The sequence below is a fragment of the Artibeus jamaicensis genome, unplaced genomic scaffold (assembly GCF_021234435.1).
Source record: "Artibeus jamaicensis isolate MK-2021 breed Jamaican fruit bat unplaced genomic scaffold, CSHL_Jam_final contig_3126, whole genome shotgun sequence".
Lineage (NCBI taxonomy): Eukaryota > Metazoa > Chordata > Mammalia > Chiroptera > Phyllostomidae > Artibeus > Artibeus jamaicensis.
Window position 1 is genome coordinate 19,643,364 of NW_026521723.1, and position 15,389 is coordinate 19,658,752.

The following is a 15,389-nucleotide window of genomic DNA, read 5'->3' on the forward strand; positions in this document are numbered from 1 at the left end:
ACTGCGCTCCTCTTACCAGTCTGGATGAATGGTTCCTTGTTATTGGACTTCAGTACAGTTCAATTTTCTGTCTGATTTGGTTGTGTTCTTGTTTCTAAATCTTTGTTGTCCTTAAATTTGGTTGTGTGAGGAGGTATAGCATTTCCACCTACGCCTCCATCTTGGGCAGAAATTGAGGAAACATTTCAAAACAAAACTCCCCTCTGTACAGGTTGCCTCTTTAGGTTTTTGACGCTGATCCCCAATCTTCCTGCTCTTTGCTTTTCAGAACTCGGTTGGGGGGGGGTGTCGAGTCTTTGTCCCATGCTTTAGCTGTAATCACTGGGAGAGAGAGGCTTTAGCAGGCTGACTTCACTTTGGCCATCACCAGAGGTCCACATTTGATACGCATTACATTTTATAACCCTTTTTTAGAGACAGACTGTCTTTGGGGCCAATGGTCAGGCTCAGGTTAGAGGCCAGAGATATGGGGGTTGGAGCAGAGAAAGAGAAATATGGGAGGGGCACATGTGAGCGATATAAGACCTAAGTCATTCTTGCTATTGTTGACTTGATTATTAACTTCATTTTTTTTCTTTTCAGGTTTCTATAGCACTGTAACTAGCTCTGATTTAGGAGTACATGAAATGAAAATTGGTCCCATCACCTTCCAGGTGGCCCCTGGAGATATTACTAAAGAAGAGGCAGATGTGATTGTTAATTCAACATCAAAGACATTCACTCTCAAAGCAGGTACTTTACTTTTTGATTTTTACTAGTTTAATTGTCACTGTAGATCCCATGAAGGAGGGTTCCTATAGCCAAAATATTGTACAGTTGCTATAGCCAAACTGGCTTTTACAACTTTGGTTGTAAAACTTTGGTTTATTGGTATTAACTAATAATTTAAAAATTATTTTGACATGGTTTCTTATCATTGGTAACAGTTATTTATGAATTTTTCTTTTTTGTGATCAGAAATACTCAGGTTATAGGATTTCTTTGATGACGGGGAAAACATTTAGACAATGAGGCAATCATTCTGATCCAAATATACTGTACTGATTTTTTAAATTCATGTTTGTGACCATGTTGATGTTCTCGTGTAGGGGTGTCCAAAGCAATTTTGGAACAGGCTGGGCAAGATGTGGAAACAGAATGTTCTCGCCTAGGTAAGGCACAATGCGCTTTTGGGTCCTAAATCATAGGTGGAAGGCTGAAAATGGAGGCTGTAGAGAGGCTGAGGGTTGGGGAGATAACATATTAATCTTAAAATCACACTTTTTACTAAAGAATTCCAGTCATAGAGAATTAGAATGAAAAGAAGTGAAAAATGAAATCACCGTAAAAAAGAGAAGGTAAGCAAGAAACATTCATCAAAGGTATATTTCAGGAATCTCTTATTCATGTAAAATGTTTTATTTGCCAAATGAAACATTTTGCTTTCTTAACAACTAGAGAATGGGTTTAGAATCTGATTTTGTATCTTTTTGTTTTGTGTTTCTTAGCTCATCAGAGCAACAATGGTTATATAATTACTGGAGGTGGATTACTGAAGTGCAAGAATATTATTCATGTTGTTGGCGGAAATGATGTCAAGAGATCGGTTTCCTGTATTTTGCAAGAGTGTGAAAAACGGAATTACTCGTCCATTTGCCTCCCAGCCATTGGGACAGGTTTGTAGCCTCTTGAGGCTAAATTCCTAGGTATACCCTTTCCTTCCAATTTGGTGCATTATAATGCAGATGTCATTCTGAGTCTGAGGAAGGGCAGCTTCCTCACCCCAAGGCAGCCAAAAAGGGAATGAGCAAGGAATGTGAGTGGTTTAAGTGGAAAAAGAGGGGAAAAATGAAAAAAAAAAGAGAGCGTTGGGATATTAGGGAGACATTTGCTCTCTGATATGGTGGGGGAGGGAGAGGAAAAGAGGGGAAGGGAGCCAATAGAAAGTAAGGCCATCCCTCTTTCTCTTTACATGTGTTCCTTTCTCTTTTTTCCAGCCCTTACTTTTGATCTGTAATCCTTGACTCTACCTTCTTTATCACTCCCATGTTCATTTGCTTATTAATTAGTTTGATGGAATATTTTTGAGTGCCTGTCATGTGGCAGGCACTGTGCTAAGGCATGAGAGACAGAAAGATGACTAAGAAAAGGATGCAGTCCACAAGGAGCACCTAGCCTATCAGGAGAGGCAGGCATGTAAGACAACAACGCAATACAACATGCCCGTGATAAACACAGGAAGGCGTGTGGGTGGCAAAAGGGGAGAAAGGTCAAGGGTACACACAGTTGGTCACCAGGTCCTGCTGACTACTTCTAAATGTCTCCTTGCCCCCTATACCCTCATCTTCATTCCAGCCCCTTCTCTTTTTCCAGCTCTTGCCTTTTGCCTAAACCTTCATTATAGCCTCCTATCTAGACCTGGGTTCTCTGCTCCAGTGCCTCCTGTCCCCACCACCTCCCAGACCCCAGATTGATTTTTCTAAAAAACAGATCTATTTTCCTCAACACACAAGGTTGAAGTTGAACAAATCACACCCTTGTTACACAGTTCTAGGCTTTCCTTCAATTTTTCATACTAGTCCTGTTGAACATCTGTTCATCTTTACATATCCTTTGTGTCCTAAGTGCCTAGATGAGTGTCTAGCTTTTGATGAGACACAGTAAATGTTTATAGAAAGTGAGTGAATATATCTAAACACTCCAATTTAAATTCTTCCAGATATCATGAGATAACCGCAGCTTTGCAAAAGAGAATTTCCCTCTTTCCCTGCTCTCTAATTAAAAAAACAGTCAAACAAAGAAAACCTGAACAAATCTTCTTGGTTAGTTTTATTTGGTGTTTGTCTATGTTCCCACTCTTATCTACACAGTCAAGTCAAAGAGCTCTACTTTTATTCCTGCAATAATGGTGGACACCATCAGTGGGGATAATCCAAGTGGGCCCCGAGTCTATCATACCAGTTTGGTCAAGGGGCTTTCACATTGCTAACAGCCCTCCCTCCCGCCCCTCACCCCATGTGACAGCTACCATTCATATGAGTCTTCCATGGTTTTCATGAGACTTTTCAAGGAACTTTTCATGATCTTACCTAGACAGTAGGTTGGAGAAACAAGGTATAGAACATGCTTAATTAGGAAAAGACCAGGTCAGGTGACAACCATGAACCCTGCTAGTCAGCTAAAAGTTCACCAGGTGTGAGAAGAAAGACTTCCTGGAGGCTCATGGACCACCTGCATGTAAAAAAGTAGATAGCTTATAGCTCCAGGTGTCTTGCAAAATTATCTTAGTGTAAATCAAGTCCCCAGAGACTTCTGGGAGAATAAGGATACATGCATAAAGAAAGTGATGATTGAGCAAAAAAAAATATTGTTGTCTTTAAAGAGCATGATATTTTGACATATATTGATATCTTCTACTTTTCATGGATATTTTGAGGACACTAGTGAGCCAAGAAAGATTAAGTGTGCTTTGCAACACAGAGGAACACAGTGAGCTGGGATCCACTGAGTAGAGCAGATTCAACACTGGACACCACAAGTTAGATTTCTCAGTCCTTTGTTCATTGCTGAGCTGTTGGCTTCTTGACAAGAACTCTCCATTGCATCTAGGACTTCAAAAGTGTTTGCCGATGCATTGTGAGAAAAATCTGTGGAGATAAAAAAAATTGGGGGAGTGTGGATTCATTCTTGTGAGAATTGGAATCCCTAATTTATTCCTCAGCCTTTTTCAGTTGGGTCTTTTTTTTTTTCCTAGTCATTTTTATTTATCTTTCCAGGAAGTGCTAACCAAGACCCAGATAAGGTTGCTGAAGCCATAATTGATGCCATTGAAGACTTTATCCAGAAAGGATCAGTCCAGTCTGTGAAAAAAGTTAAAGCTGTTATCTTTCTGCCTCAAATACTGGATGTGTTTTATGCCAACATGAAAAAAAGAGAAAACTCTCAGGTTTCTCCCCCTCAGTCTGTGATGTCTAAAATTGCATGTGAGTTGTTGATTTTTTATGAAGTGCATGTTCCTAATATTGATGTCACATGAGCAATAGCTAAAATTCTGTATTATTAGCTCCCCTAGTTTTATTGAGATGCAATTGACATACATCATTGTATAAGTTTAAGGTGTACAGCATAATGGTTTGACTTACATATATCACTGCAATATATTTAGTTAGCATCCATCATCTTACACAGTTACAATAAAAGAGAAAGCAAAAAAGGAATTTTTTCCTTGTGGCGAGAGCTCTTAGCATTAACAGCTTTCACATATATCGTACAGCTGTGTAACTATAGTATCCCCAGTACTTATTTATCTTGTAACTGGAAGTTTGTACCTTTGACCACCTTTCTCTGATTTCCCCTTCCTCCAGCCCACCTCCGGGAATCACGCATCTGATCTCCTTTTTTATGACTTTGGGTTTGTTGTTGTTGCTTAGATTCCACATATATGTAAGGTTTTATGGTATCACCTTTTTCTGTCCACCTTGAAAAGGCGAATCTTTCATAAACTATCAGAAAGAAAAATTAAGAAAATAATCACATTGACAATTGTATCAGAAAGAATAAAATGCCTAGGAATAAATGTAATCAAGGAGGTGAAAAACCTGTACACTGAAAACTGTAAGACACTGATGAAAGAAACTGAAGGAGACCTGACTATATGGAAACATGTGTTTTGCTCAGGGATTGGAAGAATTGATATTGTTAAAAAGTCCCTACTTCCTAAAGCAATCTACAGATTCAGTGCAATCCCTACCAAAACGCCAATGTCATTTTTCACAGAAATAGAACAGACAAACTTGAAATTCATATGGAACCACAAAGACCCTGAATAGCCAAAGCAATTTTGAGAAAGAAGAACAAAGCGGGAGGCATCCCAATTCCTGATTTCAAAGTCTATAGCAATTGGGAAGCTATAGCAATCAAAACAGTGTGGTATAAAAACAGACACATAGATCAATGAAAGAGAATAGAGGACCCAGAAACAAACCTGTGCACATATGGTCAATTAATTTACAACAAAAGAACCAAGAATATACAATGGGAAAAGGATAGTCTCTTTAATAATTAGTGTTGGGTGCTCACTCCAGTAGCACATATGCTAAAGTAAGTTGTGTTAGAGAAACCAGACAGCTATGCAAAAGAATAAAACTGGTCACTGTCTGACACCACTCACAAAAAATATACTCAAAATGGATTAAAGACTTGATTGTAAGACCTGAAACCATAAAATTTGTAGAAGAAAATATAGGGGGTAAGCTTCTCAACATCAAAAATACAAACAGCAAAAGCAAAAATCAAGAAGTGGGGCCACATCAGACCAAAAAGCTTCTGCCTAGCAAAGGAGACCATCAACAAAATGAAAAGGCAACTGACTGAGAGGAAATATTTGCAAATCACATACCTGAGAAGGGATTAACATAAAAAATATACGAAGAATTCATATAAATCAATAGAAAAAAACAAATAATCCAATTTAAAAATGGGCAGAAGATACAAATAGATGTGTTTTCCCAAAGAAGACATATAAATAAATGGCCAATACGAACATGAAAAGGACCTCAACATCTCTAATCATCGGAGAAATGCAAATCAAAACCGTTATATCATCTCATGTTAGAATGCTATTATAGAAAAGACAAGAAATAAGTGTTGGCAAAAATGTGGAGGAAAGAGAACTTTTGTGCGCGATTGGTGGGAATGTAAATCGGTGAGCCATTATGGAAAACAGTATGGTGGTTCCCCCCAAAATTCAAAATATAACTACCACATGATCCAGCAAGTTCACTTCTGGGCATTTATCTGGAAGAAATGAAATCATGATCTCAAAAAGGACCTGCTCCCCCATGTTTACTGAAGCATTCAGTACATAGCCAAGACACGGGCACAACCTACTGTCCATCGCAAACAAATGGATAAAGAAGATGTGATGCGCACACATGGGGTCAAACGGAGGTTTACAGTCGTGAGTGTGTGAAACAGTTTACTCTGGTATTATTATTTGTTATTGATTGTATTTTTTTCATACACACAATTTTAATTTTGTCCTATCCTGCATATATGATGGAATATTATTCAGTCACAAAAAAGAAGGAAATCCTGCCATTTGCCATAATATGGATAGTCCTTGAGGACATAATGCTAAATGAAGTAAGACAGAGAATGACAAGTAATGTATGATACCTCTAATATGTGGAATCTTAAAAAAACAGAACTCATAGATACAGAGAACAGGCGAGTGGTTACCAGAGGTGGGGTGGTAGGGGGCAGGCGAAATGAGTGGAGGGGGTCAAAGGTGCAATCCTAAGTAAGTCCTGGGGGTGTGTTGTACAGCTCAGTGACTAAACAAGAAAAAGGTTGGAAAGAAGGGAGGGAGGGAAGGAGGAAGGAAACGAAAAGTAGCTAAGAGCTAATTTTTTAAAATCCAAACGTTTGTTGCATGCCCTTTTCTTTTCTTTTCTTTTTTAGCATTCCTTGGCTTCTCAAAGCAAACTCCCAAAAAACAAAAGCCTTTGGTTTTGGAAAAGAAAACAGAATCAGCAGTTTTTCAGGTTTGTGGTGAAAATGAAAAATGTGTGGACCGCGCCCTCTCCTGTATCCAGGATCTGCTACAAAATGAACAGAGTATTTACATCAGTGAAGACGAATGTATCAAAGACTTCGATGAAAAGGAATGTCAGGAATTGATTAAGCGGCACGAGAACTTGAATATTAGCTTTTGCTGGGACTCTCAAAGGTCTTTGATTAAGGTGACCGGAATTAGCAGAGATGTGGAACAGGTTAGGAAGGCAGTTGAGGAAATGATCAAAAAGACTAGAGTAGCCAAAGAGCAGGAATCCAGAGCGGACTACGTCAGTGAGTTTGTAGAATGGCAATATAATGACAATAACACTTTTCATCATTTTGACAAAATGACCAATCTGCAATTGGAGGATGCAAAAAAAAGCAATAAAAATACAGTTAATGTCAAAATTAATAATCAGAGCTACACTGTGGACTTGAAATCGTGTGTCGCTACAGATACAAAGGGACACAGTTTACCTGTTCAGCGCCTCACAAAATCTGAAGGTGAGTCAAACCTTCATGCTTGTTACCCATTACTTTACACTTCCTTTGGGCTTAACACTCTTGTACATACATCAAAACTGTATTCAAATAGATAAAGTTCAAATGACTCTTAGGGAATAAAATAGAAAACTGTGTCTCTCAGCTTAAGGAGCTTATATTATGGCTGGGAAAATACAGCATGGGAGCCCCACAGCCCAAGGATGACCATCTTAGTGGTAACACTAGCCAGACCCTGCATTTTTAAAGTTTACAAGCTTCCCAGAACCAGTTCTTCTGGGTGGTAATGGCTGCTTCTGTTAGGAAAGGGAAAGCCATGAATTTCAAAGAAAAGTGGCTCAGGGTTTTATAGAACAAAAGGCAGAAGACAGCTTGGTCTTCTGGGAGAAGACCAAGGGAGTGGGCACTTTCTGTATCTGTAATTGATACCCAGAGAGGATCGGAAGCCTGTAGGATCTTCTCCCAGAAGCTACTCCCTCCTCTGCCCTGAAAATAAGATTCTTTGACACGCACATGAGCCTGCAGATTCTCTGACTGGATCTGCTGCCCGAGAAGGGAATGCTTGTCCTTCACTGAAAGGTAGTAAAATATGGCTTCCCCTCCAGTACATTATCTTTATCTGTTGTGAGAGCAGTGTGAATGAACTCCTCAGACCCTGGGCAGCCCTGGAGAAATGAGAAGCCAGGAATGATACTCTGTTCAGCAGACGGGGAGGCAGAGCTGCCATCACAAACCACCACAGAGCAAAACCCACCACCGACTCAACTCTTAGGGAGTTGTGAAGAACAATGAAAGAACAGATGTGGAGAGCCTTGCAGAGGGGAGTTCTGGCAAAAATCCATGCACTGTAAATAAGACAATAATGACTATTTAAAAACATTGTAGGGAAATGATTTATTGTTAAGCTATTAACTTATGACAGATTGGAGACTGAGCAGCACATGCAGCTGGGTCACTATACCAGCAGCTCCCAGATCTGAGCATGATCAAAACTTGTTAAGATGTAGGGACACATGTTCTGCCCCTCAGAGATTTTGATGTAATAGGGGTGTGTGTGTGTGTGTGTGTTTTAACAAGCATCATGGTTGGCTCTGTGGTTGTCTGTGGTTCATGCTTGAAAAACGCTTGGCTTTCTCCTGGAAAGCCAAGAAATTATCTTGAACCCATTGTACTAGGAGATGGTAAAATAAGAACACAAGGGGTACTCAGTTTTTCAAAGCATACTGGGAAGGGGGACTGTGTAGATGAGCATTCCTGGGTGGAGAGTATCCTCAAATGTCTACATTGCAGTTGGGAACCCGGCTCACTGGTGTGATATGATGCAGCAGTATGTCCGTCTGGTCGACCTGCCACCTAGTCATGCGGAATACAACAATGTGGCAACTGTGTTTTATCAGACCTGCTCAAACTTCAAGATTGAGAAGGTAAGCCTTCCGGTGGTGTGGAGTTTCTTCACAGGAGAAGTAGGGGGTATTGTGGTCCTCGATGCATACATTTGGATTCATTTTCTAATATATTTTTAACCCAGAACTAGAATATCTTATAGCAATTACATTTTAGACTCTAGATTCTATTCATGTCACCATAATTACTGAGGCATTAAGACTGAAATTCTTGTGTCATTTATTACAATATAACAGGTTACCATACGATATTAGAATACTAAAGGCACACATTTCCTTTGTAAAGCAAGCTAGTAAAAATCCAGAGATACGGCTTTAAAGTCGGAGTTGATATGGAGCAAACCACTACAGAGAGACGCACAGAGGCTTCTCAGCTCAGGCTTGTGCATGTGTCTCTGCCCCCCTGGTCACAGTGCTTGTCTCCTTAGGAAATTCATTGGTCCTTTCGTTGTTCATCTCATTTATTTTGGCATCTTCCACTCTTAAAAATTAATATTGCTCTTTGACATTTATGTTCTTTCTTGACTTCTGTGGCAATATTATTTTGATGCTTTCTTCTTCGTTAAATCTCTCTTCATTATCACTGGCACCTGTTTCTCCTCCAAAGCCCTAACCCCAGCTTTACCTGCAGGATTTCTACTTCGGTCTCGTGTCTCTGCTTCACCAGGTGATGTTTTTACTCTTCTTAAGTGCAGCTATTATTTCAGTGTTAATAGCTCTTAAATCAACGTATCACCAGTGTGGATCTTTGACTCCAGCTCTAGAACATATTCTCAATGGCCTCAAAGAACAAAAAAAAAACAAACCCAAACAACTCCACTTGGTTATCTATCTGCTAAATCAGTATCCCTAAAACCTAATTCATCATCTCTAAATAATGATCTTTTCCCTTCCTCCTTCCTGTCCTTGGTTCCACCACTGCCTGAGTAAAGCTAGAGATTGGAGTGCCTTCTCTTTATCCATAGTCATGAGTGTGCCAGTAAAGTCTTCACTTCCTTCATTTGCAGACTTTCTATTTGCACTGCCGCCATTCTGTTTATTCCTGTAGTTAAGCACATAATAATTCAAAAAAGATTTGAAGTGTCCTAAAAGATATGTACCATATGTTCAGATAAAATACATAGATGAAGAAAATGGACAAAGAGAAAAGGAGAATAGGGAAAATAAGATGACACCGAAATATTGTTATTTCACAAAAGTACATAGCAGGAAGTTCTAGACAGTTACTAGAGGAGGTCCGCCAAGTTTGTCCCTGAGCTTCCTAGTAGACAAAGCAAAGAAGTAAATAACCAGCTACAAGATTCATAATCTTGTCCACAAATCAAAAAGCAAACCACTTGATCAGGAGACTCACAGCTTTTCATAGTACTGAGACTGACTCCTGAAGAGATTTATCCTGTGAATCAAATACCGGAGAATATCTTCAAAGTCATCCTCACAATAAATGAAATATTGAATTTTATACCACTTTAAAAAAATCTCTCAATGAAAACCAGTTGAGCAAAAACAATTCCATGAGGCAGTAAGACAATGGGATTCAAGTGTGATATGGTTCTGAGATGACAAATAAGGTTCATTTCAAACACCATCTGATGGTACCGAGTGGCGCGCTGTAACGTGATGGCAAGCCCAGCCGGCAGGACCGTCCTGCTGACCAGCAGTGGCTGCGGTGACCTGGAGGCTTGCCATGTATTGTCAGAGAAATGATTTCACTACTCTTTTGTAGTGGAACCCTTTTTTCAAAAAAAAATTTATGTCACATCTTGGTGCATGACACCAACAAAAGCAGAGCTAGGTAGTACTTAAGGCACCTCTGTGGAGGTCTCTGATCGTGTGAAAACATTAACGTGAAAATGGATGGTCTGTCATCCTCCATGACTGTTACGTCTTGTGACTACAATTTGTAACATCCATAAACTTCCACCTGGATTCATACATTTTGCCCCGTTTGCTTTTTCTCCCCTACTTTCAGATTTTGCTGAAAGTAAGTTGCAGACATCACGACACTCCTAAATATTTTAGCACATATCTTCTGAGAATAAAAACACTCTCCCAAATAACAAATACCATTATCCCATGTAAGAAAATAACAATAATTCAATAATTTCCAATATACAAGCAATAGTCAAATTTTTCCTGTTGCTGAAAACATTTTTAATTCTCACCACCCCCTCCCTAATCTGGGTTCAGACACTGCATTTGGTCATTGTGCCTCCTTCATCTCTTCTGATCTGGAACAGTACTCATATTACTGCACTTTTTTTAGAAAGATTTTATTCATTTATCTTTAGAGGGGAAGAAAGGAGAGGGAAAGAGGGAGAGAAACATCAATGTATGGTTGCCCCTCGTGCATCCCCAGCTGGGAAATGGCCTGCAACCCAGGCATGGGCCCCGACTGGGAATCGAGCCGTGACCCTTTAGTTCGCAGGCCCGCACTCAATCCACTGAGCTACACCAGCCAGGGCTATCATATTATTGCACTTTAAAGTATGTTTTTATGATATTGAATTTTTTAAAGCATTTAAACCACTTGTGTTACAGAATGTCTCACATTCTGGCTCTATCTGCCAGTCATTGTCATTTTTTTTTTAAGAACCCAAGCCAGTTTTCTTACAGGTTCTATATCTGTCAGGTTCTTCATAGTGTCGTTTAGTTTATTCCTCTATCCTTTTTATTTCTAGTAAATCAGAAATTAGGTTGAAGGGCTTGGTTAAATTCAGGTAAATATTTTCTTGTAAGAAAATTTCATGGGTGACACAGCACATGAAGCTTCACATGGCAAGGTTGTTACACTATTAACAAGGCTAAGTGTGGCCACTAGTCCGGGTGGCACCCACCACGTTTCCCCATTGGGATCAGCTGGTGGTCTGTGGGGTGACACTCTAGTCACTGTGGAGTAAGTACCCTGTTCCCCAGCAACCTTTTATGGATTAACTACAACATTTATTGATGATCCTTTCCTAAATCCATTTTTACAGTGGAGGTTGAAAATGGTCATTTTTTAGTTCTGTCATTTCTTCTACATTTTTAATCTGGCACTTTTATAAAGAAGAAATTTTCTTATATTTTGCTTTAAAAATCAGTATGTTATATTTAATTATAGTGATTAGTCCTTTAGATGCACAAGTTAACCTACATTTGGCTAGTAGGGACCCTTTCAAATTGGCTCTGAGGTCCTTTTGATGACCCCATTAATCTTTTAGCATTTCTTCACATTCTGGCACAAGATCTCTTCACTCACCTTTTGCTTTCTCTGTCTTAGGCTTGAACCAGACATTTCTCTAAGAAATCCTGATTCTTTTCAGTGGGGAATGGCAGTGAGATAAAACAACCCAATTAAAAAATGGGCAAAGGACCTGAACAGACACTTGGAGGACACACAGAGGGCCCGGAGACATATGAAAGGATGCTCAGCATCATTAGCCATCAGAGAGTTGCCCTGGCTGGTGTGGCTCAGTGGATTGAGTGAGGGCCTGTGAACCAAGGGGTTTCAGATTCGATTCCTGGTCTAGTGCACGTGCCAGGGTTGTAGGCCAGATCCCCAGTAGAGGGCATGTGAGAGGCAACCACACATTTGTTTCTTCCCCTCTCTTTCTCCCTTCCCCTCTCTCTAAAAACTAAAAGAAGAGAGAGAAATACAAATTAAAGCCACAATGAGATACCATTTCACACCAGTCAGAATGGCCATCATAAACAAATCAACAAACTAGTGCCTACGAGGCTGTGGAAATAGTGCACTGTTGGTGGGCATGCAGACTGGTGCAGCCACTGTGGAAAACACTCTGGAATGTCCTCAGAAAACTAAAAATGGAACTGCCTTTCCACCCCACAATACCACTGTTGGGATTACATCCTAAGAACCCCGAAACACCAGTTCAAAAGAACCTATGCACCCCAGTGTTTATAGCAGCACAATTTACAATAGCCAAGTCTTGGAAGCAACCCAAGTGCCCATCAGTAAGCGAGTGGATCAAAAAACTGTGGTACATTTACACAGTGGAATACTACACAGCAGAAAGAAAGACGGAGTGCCTACCCTTTGTGACAGCATGGATGGGACTGGAAAGCTTTATGCTAAGTGAAATAAGCCTAGTGGCGAGGGACAAATACCATATGATCTCACCTATAAGTGGAACCTAATCAACAAAACAAACAAGCAAGCAAAATACAATCTGAGACATTGAAATAAAGAACAAACTTATAGTAACCAGAGAGGAGGTGGGGGAGGGATAATATGGGAAGGGCCATCAAGGAACATATATAAAGGACACATGGATAAAGCTAAAGGGGGTAGGTTCCAGGGTGGGAGGTGGGGATGGGTGGGGCAGGAGGGCGTGGTGGGGTAAAAATGGAGACAACTGTACCCGAAAAACAATAAAAAAAATATATAAATGCTATGAACTTTAAAAAAATAGGCATGTGTAATGTCACAAAACACTTTAATCAGTTTTGAAAAGCCAAGCTAATATAAGCTACATCCTGTAATTTGACCTAAGAAAGCACAAAATTATGCAGGTAAATACAAAAGTAACAATGGATAAATTTAAATACTAAAAAAAAAAATAGTGGTCATATTTTATTTGCTCTATCTTGCTGCAGGCTCTTAGCACTGACAGAATATTTTTCCTTCTTGATTTGCAGATTGAGAGGATCCAGAATCCACATCTCTGGAAAGTCTACCAGACCCAGAAAAAAAATATGGATGAGAAGAATGGTAATACAAAAAACGAGAAGCTGCTCTTCCATGGCACAGACGCTGACTCACTGCCATATGTCAACAAAAATGGCTTTAACCGCAGTTACGCCGGAAAGCATGGTAAGGAAGCAAGTGATGGGGCTGCTCCACATGAGGCTCAGACGTGAGAAGCCAAAATGGCTAAGGAACCACGTGGAGCCTTGTGTTCCCTCAAAGTTCATGGCCATGTATGTGGCAGCCAACATGTTCACACTCACCATGTTTTATCCCAAAGGGACTGGCTGGCCCTCTGAGGTGGAGGAGTGGTTTTTTAAAATTAAAAACATAGAAAAAAATTTAAGAGGTGTTAGAGAGAACTGAACATTATATTAACATTATTTGACATATTGGGTCAATATATCAAAGTATGGACTAAATTGGAATGCCTAAAAATGTTTTTCTTTTCACAGCTGCGGCATATGGAAAGGGAACCTATTTTGCCGTCCATGCCAGTTATTCTGCCCATAATACATACTCCAAACCAGACATACATGGGAAAAAGCATATGTATTATGTGCGAGTACTTACTGGATTATACACAAATGGAAATTCATCGTTAATTGTGCCTCCTCCAAAGAACGTTCAAAATTTTACTGACCTGTACGACACTGTCACAGATAATGTGAACAATCCAACTTTGTTTGTGGTATTTTATGACAACCATACCTACCCGGAGTACCTGATTACTTTTAAATAACGTTTTGGTATCCTTCCCAGAAGATGTTATTCACCTCTACCAGTGGATTTTCAGCCTTTTTCCTCTCATGTACAGCACACGTAAACGAGTTACCAAAATTCTGCGGAAAACCAAAAAAATATATTTTTTGCTGATTTGACAAAAGAAGGTGTCATTTTGACTCATTTACACTGGAAGCTCTTGTGATGTGGGCGGTTGTCATTTGCTTTATTTGATGCACTGAGGGAAAAGAGGTCAGTGCCCCTGACTAAACAGTCAGGTATTTCGTGTTTCAAAACTTCTTGTGGCGCACTGGTTGAAAGTTGATGATCTATATACCTGTGTAGTTGTAAAAAAAGTTTTAGATTTTTTTATCTTAATATCTTTTTCTAAGATCAAAGGATCCTTGCCACTGAAATTAGACTGCCTTCAGCTTCTCTTTTATAACTGGAGTAAATCATTCTTGAAATCAGTGAACTTGGGGATTTAAATCAGGTAACTTAGTTAACAAGTGTGTGTCCACAACCACGGACATCAGATCCGCAGAAGAAAAGAACAGGTTTGTACTTTCAGGAATGAGAATAACATTAATCTTACAAGCAGACGGCACAGCTATGCACTTTCCGCTGCCACGGAGGAGCCAGCTGGTCCCACGTCAGGATGCCACTTACTGTGGGGGGCAATCTTACTTAGTGGGTTGGACTGCTGTCTTTCCTGGGGGCAGACAGGGTGTCTTACTCATTTTTTTTTAATCCCTGGTTGGGGGTCTGTGCCTGATGTCCAATGGATAGTCCAGAAATGTTTCATAAGCCAATTAAAAATGAAAAATCCCAGTCAAACTCCTACTCAGGTAGGAACCATTTCTTCAACATCCTTGACTTCTTGTCAGGTTGCCTCAAACTGAACAGGTTCCGTGATAGTGAACTTTGTTTTTCATGAGCTGGCCCATGACACAAGGCCTCCAGTCAGGGCTCTGGGGTTACAGTGCCGCTGTGCCCCGCACAGCCCAGGAGCTGTGGTCAGATGACCCATGGACTTGTGCAGCACATCGGCCGTGGCTCCCGTCAGGTAGGATAGGTAGGAAGTTAAGGCAGGGAGGAAGAAGACATGTCTCACCCATTGACTCAGCAGTCCAGAGCCTGGGCTGAGAAGATTGCCGGGTGCTCCGAACATCACGAGCAGGGATAGCGCAGGATGAGGGGAGCCCTTGAGACTCTGTGCTGGGAAAGGGAGCTTCTGTAGCAATTTCACTAAGGCAAAGAGCCTTTACTAGCTGAGAAAGCAAGCCTTTATAGCTGTACGTTATTCCCAAGTTTTGGAAGGGAGAGGAGGGGAGTCTAGAAGCTGGCTAAGGTACATAACCCCTGAACTCAATAGTTGGCACAGTCAGATTAGCTGAGTTGTAGTCTTAGCTCAAGTGCCCAGAACAAACTTACTAGCTGCATTTCCTCCGAACGTGGAGCAGATCAGCAGGGTGCTTGCTTGCAGCTTTGCATTCATGCTTGATAAATAAACTGGCTATCTCATTTCCACTGTA

General features: G+C 40.3%; 1 protein-coding gene across 1 annotated transcript in view; it reads left to right on the forward strand.

Moving 5' to 3' along the window:
- PARP14 (poly(ADP-ribose) polymerase family member 14) overlaps nt 1-15,389 on the forward strand; it is a 43,721-nt gene extending 28,332 nt beyond the window's left edge. The window contains exons 10-17 of the mRNA XM_037132370.2: nt 583-732; nt 1,089-1,151; nt 1,488-1,655; nt 3,756-3,962; nt 6,442-7,041; nt 8,329-8,462; nt 13,083-13,257; nt 13,587-15,389. Of these exons, the coding sequence (XP_036988265.2) occupies nt 583-732; nt 1,089-1,151; nt 1,488-1,655; nt 3,756-3,962; nt 6,442-7,041; nt 8,329-8,462; nt 13,083-13,257; nt 13,587-13,873 (1,784 nt within the window). The 3' untranslated portion in view covers nt 13,874-15,389. The remainder of the gene's footprint in view (nt 1-582; nt 733-1,088; nt 1,152-1,487; nt 1,656-3,755; nt 3,963-6,441; nt 7,042-8,328; nt 8,463-13,082; nt 13,258-13,586) is intronic.